Source organism: Pollachius pollachius (genome assembly GCF_949987615.1).
Source record: "Pollachius pollachius genome assembly, chromosome: 9".
NCBI classification, from domain to species: Eukaryota; Metazoa; Chordata; class Actinopteri; order Gadiformes; family Gadidae; genus Pollachius; species Pollachius pollachius.
Genome location: NC_136942.1, coordinates 17,687,662 through 17,702,147, shown reverse-complemented (window position 1 = coordinate 17,702,147; position 14,486 = coordinate 17,687,662). Strand labels below are relative to the sequence as shown.

Here is a 14,486-nt window from a genome sequence, read left to right as displayed (position 1 = left end):
AATATGTTTATGGCTATAGGTTTTATGTTGTGGCAAAGTATCTTGGTCAATCTGGCTCTGTTTTTTAGATAAAAATGTGTATAATTGCAGACTTCTATATTTGCAATGTGCCCATGCAGACTGCCCTGGTTTCCTATGTACGTCACCAACATACACATTCAACCGATTGTTCAAGATGATCATGAAGATTACGAGGTTAATACCTAATGTTGGTGTTGCTTTACTTTTTTTTCTGTAGTGGATATTCCAACAAAATAATACTTTTGGTTTGTTTTCAGTTGTATTTTTATAAACATAGACAAAAAATGATGTCAAATTTCTTTATTTTTTGTTGTAATGTTGGAAAAAATAAGAAATCCGAATTAAACACTAATTATTGCACTCGGCTGGTGAACTGTTGTATTGCCTATACAGCCATAAATAGTATTAAAGGCAGGATGCATTATTCAGGTAAGAGGGGAAGAATATTGAGGACTTATTTAAGGGATCATATTCCTCATTGAATCCTTAATGGTATGTCCACCTATCTACTTACAACACAATTGCTGGGACATTTACCAGCTTCACTGTCGATGCGGATACCGGACAGATAGTATGACAATCATCAAGCTCATTGGGACCTCATTCACACGGTCTAAAAGTCCTCTTCCTTTGGAGCTGTCTGCTTCCCTCAGCTGGTCACCCACCATCACCCCCCACCATACACCACCCACCATACACCACCCACCATACACCACCCACCATCACCCCCCACCATACACCACCCACCATCACCCCCCACCATACACCACCCACCATACACCACCCACCATACACCACCCACCATCACCCCCCACCATACACCACCCACCATCACCCCCCACCATACACCACCCACCATACACCACCCACCATCACCCCCCATACACCACCCACCATCACCCCCCATACACCACCCACCATCACCCCCCCACCATACACCACCTATCATACACCACCCACCATCACCCCTCCACCACCACCCACCATCACCCCTCCACCATACACCACCTATCATACACCACCCACCATCACCCCTCCACCACCACCCACCATCACCCCTCCACCATACACCACCTATCATACACCACCCACCATCACCCCTCCACCACCACCCACCATCACCCCTCCACCATACACCACCTATCATACACCACCCACCATCACCCCTCCACCATACACCACCTATCATACACCACCCACCATCACCCCTCCACCACCACCCACCCCAGCTCCACCTGGACCCCAGGACCAGACCAGGACCGAGGGATGCTTAAGTACATCTATTTACTCTTCTCATGTCATTCACATTGTCTGTTGTAACATCATGATTCAAGTCTCTCAAAGTAGAAAAAAACATACAACATACAAATTCTGTCATGCATGTAGCTATTCACTATTCCGATTGAATTCAGCCGTTGGACTAATGGTGTGCCATTCTTTTGGCTGGATTACAGATCCCATAGGCTGATGCATGGTGGTGGTTGGGGCTCTGAGCTGGACCCATGGAAGGCTGACTGTATGGGTGGTGCGCTGGGGTGCAGGGCTCTAAGCCTAATGGGCCCATCAGCCTGTGAATCTGTCACCCAGCCTCTTCCACGACGGCCCCGTCGGCTGGCTAATCTCCTCGGACCTTGGGAAACTCTGGGGAATGCCCCTGGAACTATCTAACGGCGCTCACGAGATTTTGGGAGAAGTTGACGGCGTGCCAAGAGGTCACATGACCTCGTTCCCCTCCTCGGTTCCCAGGTGCCGCGATGCACTGCCAGGGGCCAAGCCGGTCCCCTGGTCGTCCCGGTTACGAGAGGCCAGGGGCCCCAGGGAGACGTCCAGGCGCATCCATCGCCGCCCCGCCTCCACTACATCTCCCCTCCCTCACCACAGTTGATCCTTCTATATCCTCACTAAATCAACGGTGGATTATCCTCTATATTTTGATGTGCAACAGGGATTAGAGGCGCCTTTGGGTGTTAACTGAATAACTGTTCCATTAGGAATCCAAAATAGTTTATATTTGAATGCATTGAAGACTCCAGTCTTGCTAAACTTCTTCATACCCATCATAACACTTAGAGTCAAAGTGATCCATAAAGGTCATTTAAGGATTCCAATTGTCAAATTAACCGTTGTTTTTGTTTTGGTTTTGCCAGCTAATACAATTTCAATCATCCAAATGAAGGGAATAAAGATTAAGTTCCTTGAACAGAAAACAAATAATTAAGAAATGTAAATCATTAGGCCTATAATTTGGTCCACCAGTAACAGTCATTACCAAGTCAAATCTGCAATTTATTTTGTTGTTATGTTGTTGTTGCTAATTATTAAATATTCCCAATGCCTGTATAATTCAATTGATATGTGCATTTAAATGACTGTCATGGTTGTTATGACTTCAATATTGTCTCTTGTTGTCCAAGGCTACTTTGATGATTCGGGAAATAAACAGACCAAGCACAACAACAACAACTACCACTAAACAGAATTTCTCGATCACTCCTCTAATGGTTTCTTTATTTCCCCTTATTTTCTTTCCCAGTGCTTTGGTTTCAACCTGCTGCTCTTTCTCTGTCCATCCCTAGAGGCAACCTACCTTATGGTGCTCAATTACTGATGTTAAACTGTGTATAATTTGTCATTACGAATGCAAGCCTTGTAGATTATGCGATTATGGCATGACTACGATTATAATGGGTGGTTTAACAAGATCAAATGCAAACGAGAAGGTAGCACGTGTGTGGAAGGGAACGCCTTTATTTTTGGGCATGGCAGCAGCAGCCCGCCTACAGCCCCTCCCTTCTCATCGCATCAGGTCACCTGTCTTAAAGAGAGGGCAGGCCGATGTGAGCACGGCGTTCGACACCTGAGCAGCAAAGGTTTGCTCCAAGAAGTTCGTAATCAGGCCGCGAGCGTGTCCACCCGTTGAAGCATGGAGGAGTTGGCTCGAGAGAGCATTAGCTTACTGACATCTGTTTCAGCCAAGCCCGCGCTCACCGTGGACGGTCCTCGGCTCGGTTCGTTGGGGGCCATTTGTATCATGCTGAAATCTGCCCTGGGCGCCGGGCTGCTGAATTTCCCCTGGGCCTTCGAGAGAGCTGGCGGGATCCGAAGCGCCATCACCGTTGAGCTGGTTGGTCATACAACAGATTTATCTATTATTTTTTTCCCACACATATCCTGTGCCATGCTTTGCTGGGTTCTAGCAGGTGATGTCAAAACAATCATTAACAAGTCGGTAAGTAAGAGAGGCTACAGTAAGATTTGTATACCGAAACAACTGGAACACATTCGTTGTGTGGTTTAAAGAAGTAGTGAGCTGGTCACTTTCACATAATGGCAATGTTTCATTTCCCCACACACTTCTCCACACACTTTTCAGGTCAGTAAGTGACGTCTTTGATAGCATTGAAATGGACCGTCAAGAGGAGCCTACTGCAAACCTCTAGTTTGGAACCCAATTTATTTTAATTCTGACTAATTGCTTTAGAGATGTTAATTTTTCTATAACTTTCCAATTTGATTTTAGTAGTTTTTCATTGGTACTTTTGTGTGGGTCTTAAACCAATGGATAATGTGCTTTTTATATTAGACTCAGTCCTTTTGACATCTAGAAGGGCCAAGGCTTTTGTTTTCATGAATTTCAGGGCTCAGTTTTGCAGTGCTGTCGTATTCATCAGAAAACCCTGTATGCTATCTGTGACAAAGGTCTACACATGACTGTTTAAGTCAGCTGGCTGTTTCTTCCTTTCATTAAAGGTTTGCTCTGAACAGTGGGTTCATTCCATCCCTGCTGAGTGGTTCTTCTTTAGGCTTCATCTGTAAAGTGAATACCTACATGACATAATGGTGTAACTATTGATACGATACCTGATGTTCACTTAATTCCTTCTCTTGGACAGGAATATGACTCAAGCCGTTATTAATTTGTATTATAAGTCTGCTTCAGAGCGGGTCAGGGGTCTGTTGGAAACGGAGCACTTTGGACATTCATTCCAATGCTGCCATTTAGTTACTACAGCCAAACGGACCATAAGGAATGGGGACTGACCATTCGCCTTGAAATTAAATGATCTCTTTATTCACCTTGTGCCCATAATGGCCTCCCGCCTACTTTATCCTTTTGACCTCCCACCTCGTCGTCTCCATTAGTGCAGGTTGAGGGGAGCTAACACCGTGGCTGTCAGACATCCAGGCTCCAGTTGCCCATTTTAAATGGGTCCATTGGCCACTAAACCCTTTTCAATAGTGTTTGGGCTAATGTTATTTCCTGCTCTGTGAACTTTGTAGGTATTGGTCTTGACATGGTTTTACTGGGTTATTTAAGATGTATTGGCTGTTCACATTTCAGTCTGTCTACATTTGACCAGCCTAGCTGACAACATTTTATGGATAAAAACATTTTAGAAGAAAAACGTTAATAAATTAGAGTAAGAGTGAATTCTCAGCTCTTCACTTTTCTCTTGATGTACAAAATTTGTTTCAATTAGATGCAATTTTAGCTATGCCGCAGTCCCAGCCGATCCTCTTTATACTCAAATAAATAAATGAAGGACCTGGGTTTGTATTTTAGTCTTATCTGCTGTTAGGCTACTCATGCCAAGTAGACTGTAATGGTGCAACATGTCTGGTAGGTAATAGGAGAGTTGTTGTGTTTAATTGGATCAGTTTTTCCTCAGGTTGAAATTAGAGTTTTGGTTTTAGTACTTTCCAACTGTTCCCACCAAATCCAGTTCCTCTTCCCGTCCTGTTCATTAGGGCTGGCCCGAAGACATAATTCCAAGCTTCAAATACTTGTTAAGTTTCCAAACGAATATCAGAATATAGACCTCTGAAGAATAAGTCATCGAATTTAAACATCAGTGAATAAGTCCCGCCTCCGAGGCTCCTGGTTCCATCGGTCAAATGTCTATAAGAAATGACATGGGGTTTCTGAATGAACGTACATAACAAACTCTGTAGGTGGCGAAGAAGTAAAAGCTGCTCACGTTTTGAACTACACACTTTTCCTATCTAGGTTCCTCTTGGTTTTTGGAATGTCGGTGCCTTTTAAAGTAGCATTTATAATTGTTTACTACTTTAACGGCACCGACAATCCAAAACCCAAGTGGAATCTAAATGGAAAAAGTGTGTAGTTCAAAATGTGAGCAGCTTTTACTTTTTCGCCACCTAGAGAGTTTGTCATGTACGATCATTGAAAAACCCCATGTTATTTCCCATAGACTTTTGACCGATGGAACCAGGAGCTTCGGAGGCGGGACTTATTCTTCAGAGGTCTATTCTGAAAATAAAGTGCCTTCGTAGTGTGCATCTTTCACTGCCTGTAAACAAAGCAGGCAGCGGCCGCTCCTGCAGAATCTAGTTTTTATCAACTGATGATTTTCTGAATTGGTTCAATTTGGGAAAACAAATGGAAAAACAACCATATCACGTCAGTGGCTTTCAGATCCACTCATTAGTGAGAGTTCAACTTGGTTTCAAAGCAGCCTAAAAGCTTCTGAACACACACAGTTTCAAAGTATGAGAGTAGGCTTACTTCCAATTATCACAAGGCAAATGGGTGGTTTGAACATTGTGCAAAGTTTTGAATAAATTTCACGGCAGGACCAGTGCTTTTTACCTGTTGATGAATCCCAAAGGTGCTATTGTGAGGGACGGATCGCCATTAAAGGATAAACATCGCTACCTGCATCACTAAGTTATTAGTACGTAGAGCTTGTTGGTGTCTTTTGGATTCATTTGAACATTGAAATTGTATTAAACCCAAAAAACATTAAAGACCTATGGCCGGGGGTTGATTGGCTTACGTAATGATTGAATATCAAAAACTAAGTAGAAAATGCATTTCATGCATAAAAATTGCGATGGGTGTTGTAGTGCGAAGTGAGGTTGAAAATATGTTTTGGTAAAGCCACATGGTTTAAGAGTCAAAGAAATGTTAAAGGGCTTAAATCAAGTGATGGAGTAAACATGCACACCATTAAATAAAAATGGTTAGAAACAAATAAAGTGAAGAGTTAAACAGTTTGTCCGTCCGTCCTTATTCCTTCACATCTAGTTCATTGAAATAAGCTCATAAAATGGGAGAACACCCGGATATGTAGCAAGCACCTAGCCTTTGTGTGTGCGACAGGACTTCACAAGCTCTAGCCTCAACGGAAGACAACCGTAAATATACGAAAGTGAAGTAGTTGAAGTGTCAGAGAGTGACTTCCATTGTGAAAAATATTTAAGGAGTAGAATAAAGTTTCAAATACTTACAATTTGAATGGAAGGAAGGAGATGGGTCCTAACGTTTTTTGAGAATAAGAAAGAAGGAAAAAAAGAGTAAAACCTAAGAACAATAGTTGAGCACAGCCTGCAGCACTCGCCTCACAACAAATGATAATTTGGTCATTCCATATGTGGGCATTCTGATGATGGCTGCCATTACCGCAACTGAGGAATTGACGTAAAGCGTTCTTGGACGCCTAGCACTAGGGCTGCTCGATTATGGAAAAAATCGTAGTCACGATTATTTTGGTCAATATTGAAATAACGACTATTCAAACGATTATTTTTGAGTTTGAAAACATGATGTATTTATTCAGCATGTCTCTCCCAAAAACACAAATAATGTACAGATATGTATCCAGCTGTTTTGCACTTTCTATAAAACATAAAAGAAATAATAATTGAAATATCGATTATATTAGTTTAGCTATCGTTTGATGGTAAAATCGAGATCGAGATTCGATTAATAACCCAGCCCTACCTAGCGCCCTTGCATAGATATTTTCTCACTGGGATATTCAAACAGAATGTCTGTCTGGGTATGTTGGCTGTAACCGGAACACGTTTCATCTTTAAGACATGTTCTCGCCATCAGGTCTCTCTGGTGTTCCTGATCAGCGGCCTCATCATACTGGGCTACTCGTCTGCCATCAGCGGCCAGTGCACCTACCAGGGGGTGGTCAAGGGGCTGTGTGGGCCCTCCGTCGGCCAGCTCTGCGAGATATGCTTCATTTTCAACCTCTTCATCATCTCTGTTGCCTTTCTGGTCATAGTGGATGATCAGCTGGAGAAATGTGAGTAGAAATTGGGCAGGTGAAGCATCCCCAATCAGGGTCCAATTTTAACAGCAGTCAGCAGTGCATAGATTTGACCATTTGGCATGGGATAAAGGCATGGTTGCTTTTCTAACAAGTGCTTGGCAGGTACATATTTCCACACTGGGATGTAAAAAGACACAATTCTAAAAGTAAATTGTGGACTACTGCAATTGAATGCCAGCCGCTAGATCAGTGGTTCAAAACCTTTTCATTTTAGTGTACAAATAGATGTCAACAAGTATTACTGCAAGAAGGCCGGAGACAGTGGGTAGAAAACATTGGCTAGGCTGCTCAGCAGCACATCGCAGAGTGCATTCAGTTAACACAATGTTAAACTATTTGTCTATTTCAAGAATAAAATCCCTTATACCAACTGCACTTTGGTACGCGTACCACAGGTTGAAAAACACTGCACTTTTGCTGATTGGACGCAGAAAATTTGGACGGAGAAAACCCACTAACATTTCGCAGACCCAGCCGTAGTACTGAAGGGAAATTAAAATTGAGCGGAAGTACTTAGGCGGCCGGAGCCAGGCAAGTAGTCGCCCTTACCAAGCTTGACTTGTTAGGTATTCACAGAATCTATTCCTATTGTATTTGTACTGGATATATATATACAGTGTTGGGAAAGTTCACTTTCTACGTGAACTAGTTCAAAGTTCAGTTCCCAAATTTTAAAATGAACTAGTTCAGTTAAACGTTCATAATTCAAAATTTTGAACTAAGTTCACAGTTCCAAAAAATGAACTAGTTCATAGTTATTTTTTTTCAATATGTTGCTGTGAGCTATTCGTTTTTTCCGGTATTTTGAACATTGAGCCCCCTTTGTGGTTTGTCTAGGATGATATGGAGTGGTTGAATCAAGTATCGTAGCTTAATACAGTTTCTATCGTGTTTTATTGCACATTTAGCACATTTTGTAAATCCCATTGATTTCTGTTGGAAGACTCACTGCTCGTTTGCCCGGAAGCGGAAAGGGGGGGTGTTCACGTTTGGTTGTTGTCTTTTGCAAATTAACCGCACGGAGGTTACCATAGCAAACGGTCAAACAACACGGCGATCTGTGCGCTCATCCGCCGTGTTGATTAATAAATAACCCCCATATTGAACGAAGTTAAACCAAGAGAGGGTGCCGTTCACAGACACCAGAATGAACGAGTTCACAGTAACGTTCATCAGGCAGTAATACAGTACGTTCAGTTCAGGTTCGCCCGAAATATGAACGAGTTCATGAACTATCGTTCAATGAACGCATTCAGGCACAACACTGTGTGTGTGTATGTGTATATATATATATATATATATATATATATATATATATATATATATATATATATATATATAAAAATAAATTTAAAAAAAAAGTTAGTTCTTACATTTCTCAAACATGAATGTATCCCTGAATCTTGGGTCTCTCAAAGGTTTGGTGCTACAATTCGTATAGGGGGTGCTATAATATGCGTCAAAGTTAAACGCCCCTTGGAACCATAATGTCTGGGATCGATTCTTTTTTTAATTTATTTTTTTGTAGTGACACTTTTGGAAAGTCATCTTCTTAAAATCAACCAAATGCTGACTTACAATTGAGAAGTGGACAGGCACTGGAAACTACTTGGGGACAGAAAAGTATTTATGTCAAAGAATGACATGACAGTTTCGAATAAATGCTAAGCTCAGAATCTCTCTGCAACACTAATGCTATACCCCCCAACAGATGTGTTGCTGCAATTTGTCGGATAAGGGCGGTGGCTGGCCTGTGGCGGTCAAGGGCTGTGCATAATTTGTGTGACTGTAGCAGTTCTATTTGCCCATTGTTTATTTGGATGTGAAACGTGGCCTTGATTCGCCTGTCCTGTGGCCTACGGTCCTGGAGGCTGAATGGTAAGCCCATGGCAGGTTGGGAGAAGCTGACTTTGTGTGTGTGTGTGTGTGTGTGTGTGTGTGTGTGTGTGTGTGTTTTTCTTTTCTCAGTGTGTCTGTCCGTATACGAGCTGGTGAGTGATCTGCCAGAGTCGGAGATGCCACACCACTGGTACACGGACCAGCGCTTTGTCCTCCTTCTGCTGTGCCTCTTCCTCCTCCTCCCTCTGTCCTTGTCAAAGGAGATCAGCATCCTCAAGTACATCAGGTGGGTCGAGGGCTGGGGGGGGCCCCGAACAGGCCTGCTGGAGGTGTCTAGGAATTGTCCCCCTCCTAGGGGAGGACTTTGATCTAAATATGCAGTTTCTTAGACAAATTGAAGAATCTCACGTGATTGTTCATGTTTTAACTGAGGGGATTTTGTTTGTAGCTGACTGTGTTTTGTCTCCTTCTTTGCTTCTGCTAGTGTGCTCGGTACGTTGGCAGCCAGCTACCTGACCACCGCCGTCATAATCAAGTACCACACCATGCCTCCTCCACTCGTACACAGCAGCCCCCCTGACAACGCCGGGTAAGGTGGTGGATATTTGGCTTTTTCAAAGTTAGATTTATCCATTTACTTTCCTTCAGGATTTGTTATGGACGAAAACTGGTTGGAAGAGGTCATCAATAACTACAACTTTGATAAGCTCTGATAAGGGGGAAACATTTCAATAAATAATAATGGTTTGAGAGCCTGATAAAGATTCTTATTTTGTAATCTAGGTCATGAAAATAAGTGGATCACTGTTCTTTAAGTCAAGAATGCTATCAAGTCTCATGCCTAAAAGGAATCACCAGCCCAAAAAACATAATTAGATGACATTCTACGCCTGAAGAAAAATCAATCTCAAACTGTAAAACTTAACAAAACAAGGTATTTTTAGGCTGTTATCTGTTTAGTAACCCATGCCTGCCAGCGAGCAATGGGGTCAGAAAGGCCTCTGTGCTTATCAACCACCTGGCAAACTGTTTATGAATGAGTTCCCATGCCAATGACCAGCTTATTTAAACAAACACTGATGGACTCAGTTGAATTTTCTGGTGCAAGTTCTTCCATTGACAATGTTGGCATGTCCCACAAGCACAGATTCAGACATCAGACTACTTCCATTTGGCCAAAGACACATTATTTGAGGCTTATTTCAGTGAAGACATTGTCAGAGAGTCAGGATCATTTCTACAGTGACTCATTGTTCTACAAGAATGTCCCACCAATGAACGAGAACACAAGAATCCAACAAAGTCTGGATGTGCAGCTGATTTGGTTTGGCCAGTGATTAGACTTCAAGGAGAGCACAGAGTTGTCTCCGTGCCATATACCCTTTGATGGATAGCCAATGCAATGTTCTGAGAATGGAGCTTGTTATCAATGTCATCTACTTTAAAAATGAGACTGATCAGTGTACATTTAACAGACTGGTACGATGTAACCTATTCCTATGAAGGCTCTGACTCACTCACTAGAGGAGCCACACTCCTGTAGCACTTGGTAACGTGTGCGGAAGTCGCTCTTGCTTTATCGTGCTGTAGAAATCTTGTGATGTGCCCCAGAGTAATTCTCTTTCCAACCTTGATCTAGTGTTTGCGGTACCTCAGTTGTTTTTAATTAATAAATATATATATATTTTTTTTTTATGGATCAGAAGAGCTGCTCTACCCGGGAGAGGATTTTGTAAAGATCCAACACTCCTGTAGTGTGTGCTGGCATTAGTTAAGGGGCGTGATGCGTAGTCGATTGGGGACCTGGGGATGGATCCAACTGTCCTGTGCTGGTTGGCTCGGTAATGGTTTAATAATTGGGCTGACCAGGTGTTGGCCTCTGATTGATGGCTAAACTTCATGTTATGTGGCTTTTCCTTTCTGCCTCAACAGAATAACATCCTGGGCGTCGATGCTTAGTGTTATCCCAACCATCTGCTTTGGTTTTCAAGTGAGTGGAGCATTTCAAGCATGCTGTTTGCTTTGCGACCTCTTGTAAAATGTGTGAATTGACACGCGGTATACGTTTCTTTACAGTTTTGTGTAGTGTCTCTTATTAATTGGTTTAGTCATACTATAAGTCCATGAAGGACAAGCCCATTGCATACTTCTGCTAGAGGAACGGCTAGGAAAAAAGCTGAACATACCTTTGTGTGAGCTTACAAGGGCAAAATGGTGTCGCTATTTTAGTTTGCTATCTACTGCAGGAAACGTACGCTATTTTGATGTTGTTGAATTGCCCAACTATACACCTTGACATTTCTTGACATTTCTTGACAAGAGAATTGCTTTGAACCGGAGTTTCTAGCAGAGGGTGTTAAGTGATTGCTAATCTAAAGGTGTGTGTGTGTGTGTGTGTGTGTGTGTGTGTGTGTGTGTGTGTGTGTGTGTGTGTGTGTGTGTGTGTGTGTGTGTGTTATTTACCAAACTTGATTTTGTTTGTACAATCATGTGCCATCTTGAGCAATCATCACAACCAGGTGGTGTACTTTAGCATATCTTGCTTGACTTTCTTTGCCATGCTAAATCCAGTGAATCTTTATTCTGTCTGTGTTCTAGTGTCATGAGGCCTCCATTGCGATCTTTAGCAGCATGAAGAACCAGAAGCTATCCCATTGGGTCTTGATCTCTGTGGTTTCAATGGTCATCTGCCTCTTCATCTACACTCTAACTGGTCAGAATATTTATACAATTTAGAAACTAACACTTAGTATCTGTAATTCTATGTACTGCGTATATTACTCGTATATTACTTTGTCGTTTTTATAATGTAAAAGTATTAAAAAGTAATGTTTGGAAATTATATTTTGGCATCTCACAGCTGGCTGGCCTAAGCATGCCAATGCATGTCAATGGCAGCTTGGACACACGTCTTTGATGGATTGTGGATGTGTACGACAGCCCTAGTACTTGCATACAGTTTAACAAATTGTACTCATCTCCGACACAGGAATTTATGGATTCCTCACCTTTGGCCCGGCGGTGAAACCAGACATTCTGATGTCCTACAACGGGGATGACATGCTTATGGTCATCGCCAGGCTGCTGTTTGGCATCTCCATCCTCACCATCTATCCCATAATTCTACTTCTCGGCAGGTGGGTCAGGCTGAAGACCCGGGGCCTTGGTTATGAAACGTGAACTCCATAGTGGAAGGAAGAGGCTTGTGATGATTTGAGGGCCTTGTGTGGACGGAGGTTGACGATGCTTTGCTGTGCAGGTCTGTGATGCAGGACCCTATACTGAAGTGGTGGGCTGGGCGTGATGGCTCTGTGCCCGAGACGGTTGAGGTCCGCAGCCGCTGCGTCCTGTCCTTCCTGTGGATCGCGCTGACCCTCCTCATCGCCATGTTTGTCCCGGACATCAGCAAGATAATCAGCGTCATCGGCGGGGTCAGCGCCGCCTTCATCTTCATCTTCCCCGGTAAGCGGAGTGCAGCGGAGCAAGTCATTGCCTGGTTTGTGTTTGCCACACCTCTGAACCTTGTGCTTGTCTCATGCAGGTCTGTGTTTGATATGTGCCATGCAGTCGGAGCCCGTGTCCTTCAAGATCAGGTGAGGATTTGGTTTTGCTTGCAACATTTATGCATTAAAGTCTCTTAACTGCTGCAATGAGCAGAATGTCATATTTCTATTACTATAGCTTTGCCCACTTTTGGGGCAACCGTCATTCAAAAGTGTTTTTTATAAATACTAAAAGAGATTACCGCTGTGAGTTTTCAAAGGTTATAAAAATACGTTTACTAATTTCTTGTATTGGACCGGAGTTGTAATTGCCTTCCCTTTTTCTTCATTTTATTTCCAGAGTTGTTCTCACTATATGGGGTGTGATAACCTTGCTGTGTGGGGCCTTCATATTTGGCCAAAGCACCACTGTTGCCGTCATGCAAATCCTTGGCAGGATCTAGCACTTTACCTCCGCAATTCACCTTGTGATGGACATGTTCGTGGCGAGGTCTTGGATTCCGTTTTCCTCTTGCATTTGAGGGCTAAGGACACACGCAGGCACCAGGAAACATTTTCATTGGAAACTGGCGATTTGGACATCATTGTGCATTGTGGTGCCAAATATGTAGCGGCTACAAATGTATTGATTTATTTGATTAAACAAAGTCCCACAGTCATCGTTGATCTGCATTTTAGTTCAAACGCGTCCACCACTGTCCAGAGTGGTTCACACCCAACACTCTTTTCATCTTTGGTTGTGTTTTTAAGGACACATCCATAGCCTCTCTGCACTAGCCCCTTTGGTTGAAAAAGCTAAAGCTAGGACAGATAATGGTTCTTCAGCATGACCATGTCTCATAACCGTTTTTGTCTGCAGAGGGCTTACATTGTTCCTTAAAGGAATAGTCAAACATGAACATGGGTCAAGCAGACCATAGGTTATCCACAAGTTGTAATGGTTATTTTGCCTATTTTTAGTGGACTCTGCCTACTACCACAATGTGTCATACGTTTATTAAAAATACTTGCTGCCAAGTTTCCTTTGAGCTGCACAAAAACAATGGTTTCTTTGCAACCATTGTGAACACGAATTAGTGATTTGATTGACTCAAATTATTTGTCAGCCATTTTCTATGTTTATAAAATAATTGTCGGAGTGCAATCTAATGTGTTTTTTTTCTCAATCTAACTTGATGGGTGTTGAAGATAAATTCTAATTTCCTGTAATCCAATATTTTTTTTTATGCAATTTTGATGACAATTCTAAGTTCAGACCACATGGGAGACGTTGCCTAGGCGATCCATAACCTGAGGCAGTTTATCGCCATGGAAACCTGGGTTGAATATCTTTTGAAAATGAAATGATCGTCATGGGTCATGCTAATTGCAACGGCAATTCTAGGTCGATTAGGTTGTCTCCATGGCAAAGGGGAGAGTCCGTAGTTGTCATCGCTGGGTCCAGTCCTAGTCTGCAGGAAGATTTTTATAACTAATATTTAGGGAGATAAACAAAAGATTATGAAATGACAGAGGTTTCCAGGAGTGCATAGTGGGACTTGAGCCACAGTCTAGAGATGATTACCAAGAGCTGTGCCAACGACACTGAATTGGACCCCTCTTCCAAGATTGTAACTTACACTAAATATGAATTTCCCCCCCAAAAAAATCTATTTTCTCTTTTTTGGATTTTCGCCTTCCCCTTTAAAATCTTTTAATGTTGTCTTGTTTTCACCTGCTTTTTCTCAATCTCGTTCTCATCTTTTTATTGATCTTACCAATTCTCCATCTTTTTCTTTTCTCAATCTTCTCTCTCCTTCTCTTCATCAATCTTCTCGTTCTCTGTCTTCCAGAGTGTTTTTCCGTCAACCCCTCTTCATGGAGTTCAGAGGGTCATTTGCATGATGTAGTTACTAGCAGTATGGAAATGTTAATGGATTAACATCACATGATACCCCTTTTGAAGTCAAGTCGCTGCGCCACAGAGACTTGTCTGTGATCTGGTATGAGCTTATAATTTAAATTAGAGAACATTACTGTTCTCATGACATTTTAACGT

The 14,486-nt window shown here is 42.5% G+C and overlaps 1 protein-coding gene across 1 annotated transcript; it reads left to right on the top strand.

Annotated features, from left to right (window-relative positions):
• Nucleotides 1-2,944: 2,944 nt before the first annotated feature.
• Nucleotides 2,945-12,891, top strand: slc38a8a (solute carrier family 38 member 8a; the record flags this gene model as incomplete). The annotated part of the gene is made up of 10 exons (XM_079743099.1): nt 2,945-3,145; nt 6,881-7,079; nt 9,075-9,231; nt 9,430-9,534; nt 10,878-10,935; nt 11,544-11,658; nt 11,935-12,082; nt 12,205-12,407; nt 12,487-12,538; nt 12,789-12,891. 10 exons carry the CDS (start codon nt 2,945-2,947, stop codon nt 12,889-12,891), a joined length of 1,341 nt encoding a protein of 446 aa, XP_079599225.1.
• Nucleotides 12,892-14,486: the final 1,595 nt, after the last annotated feature.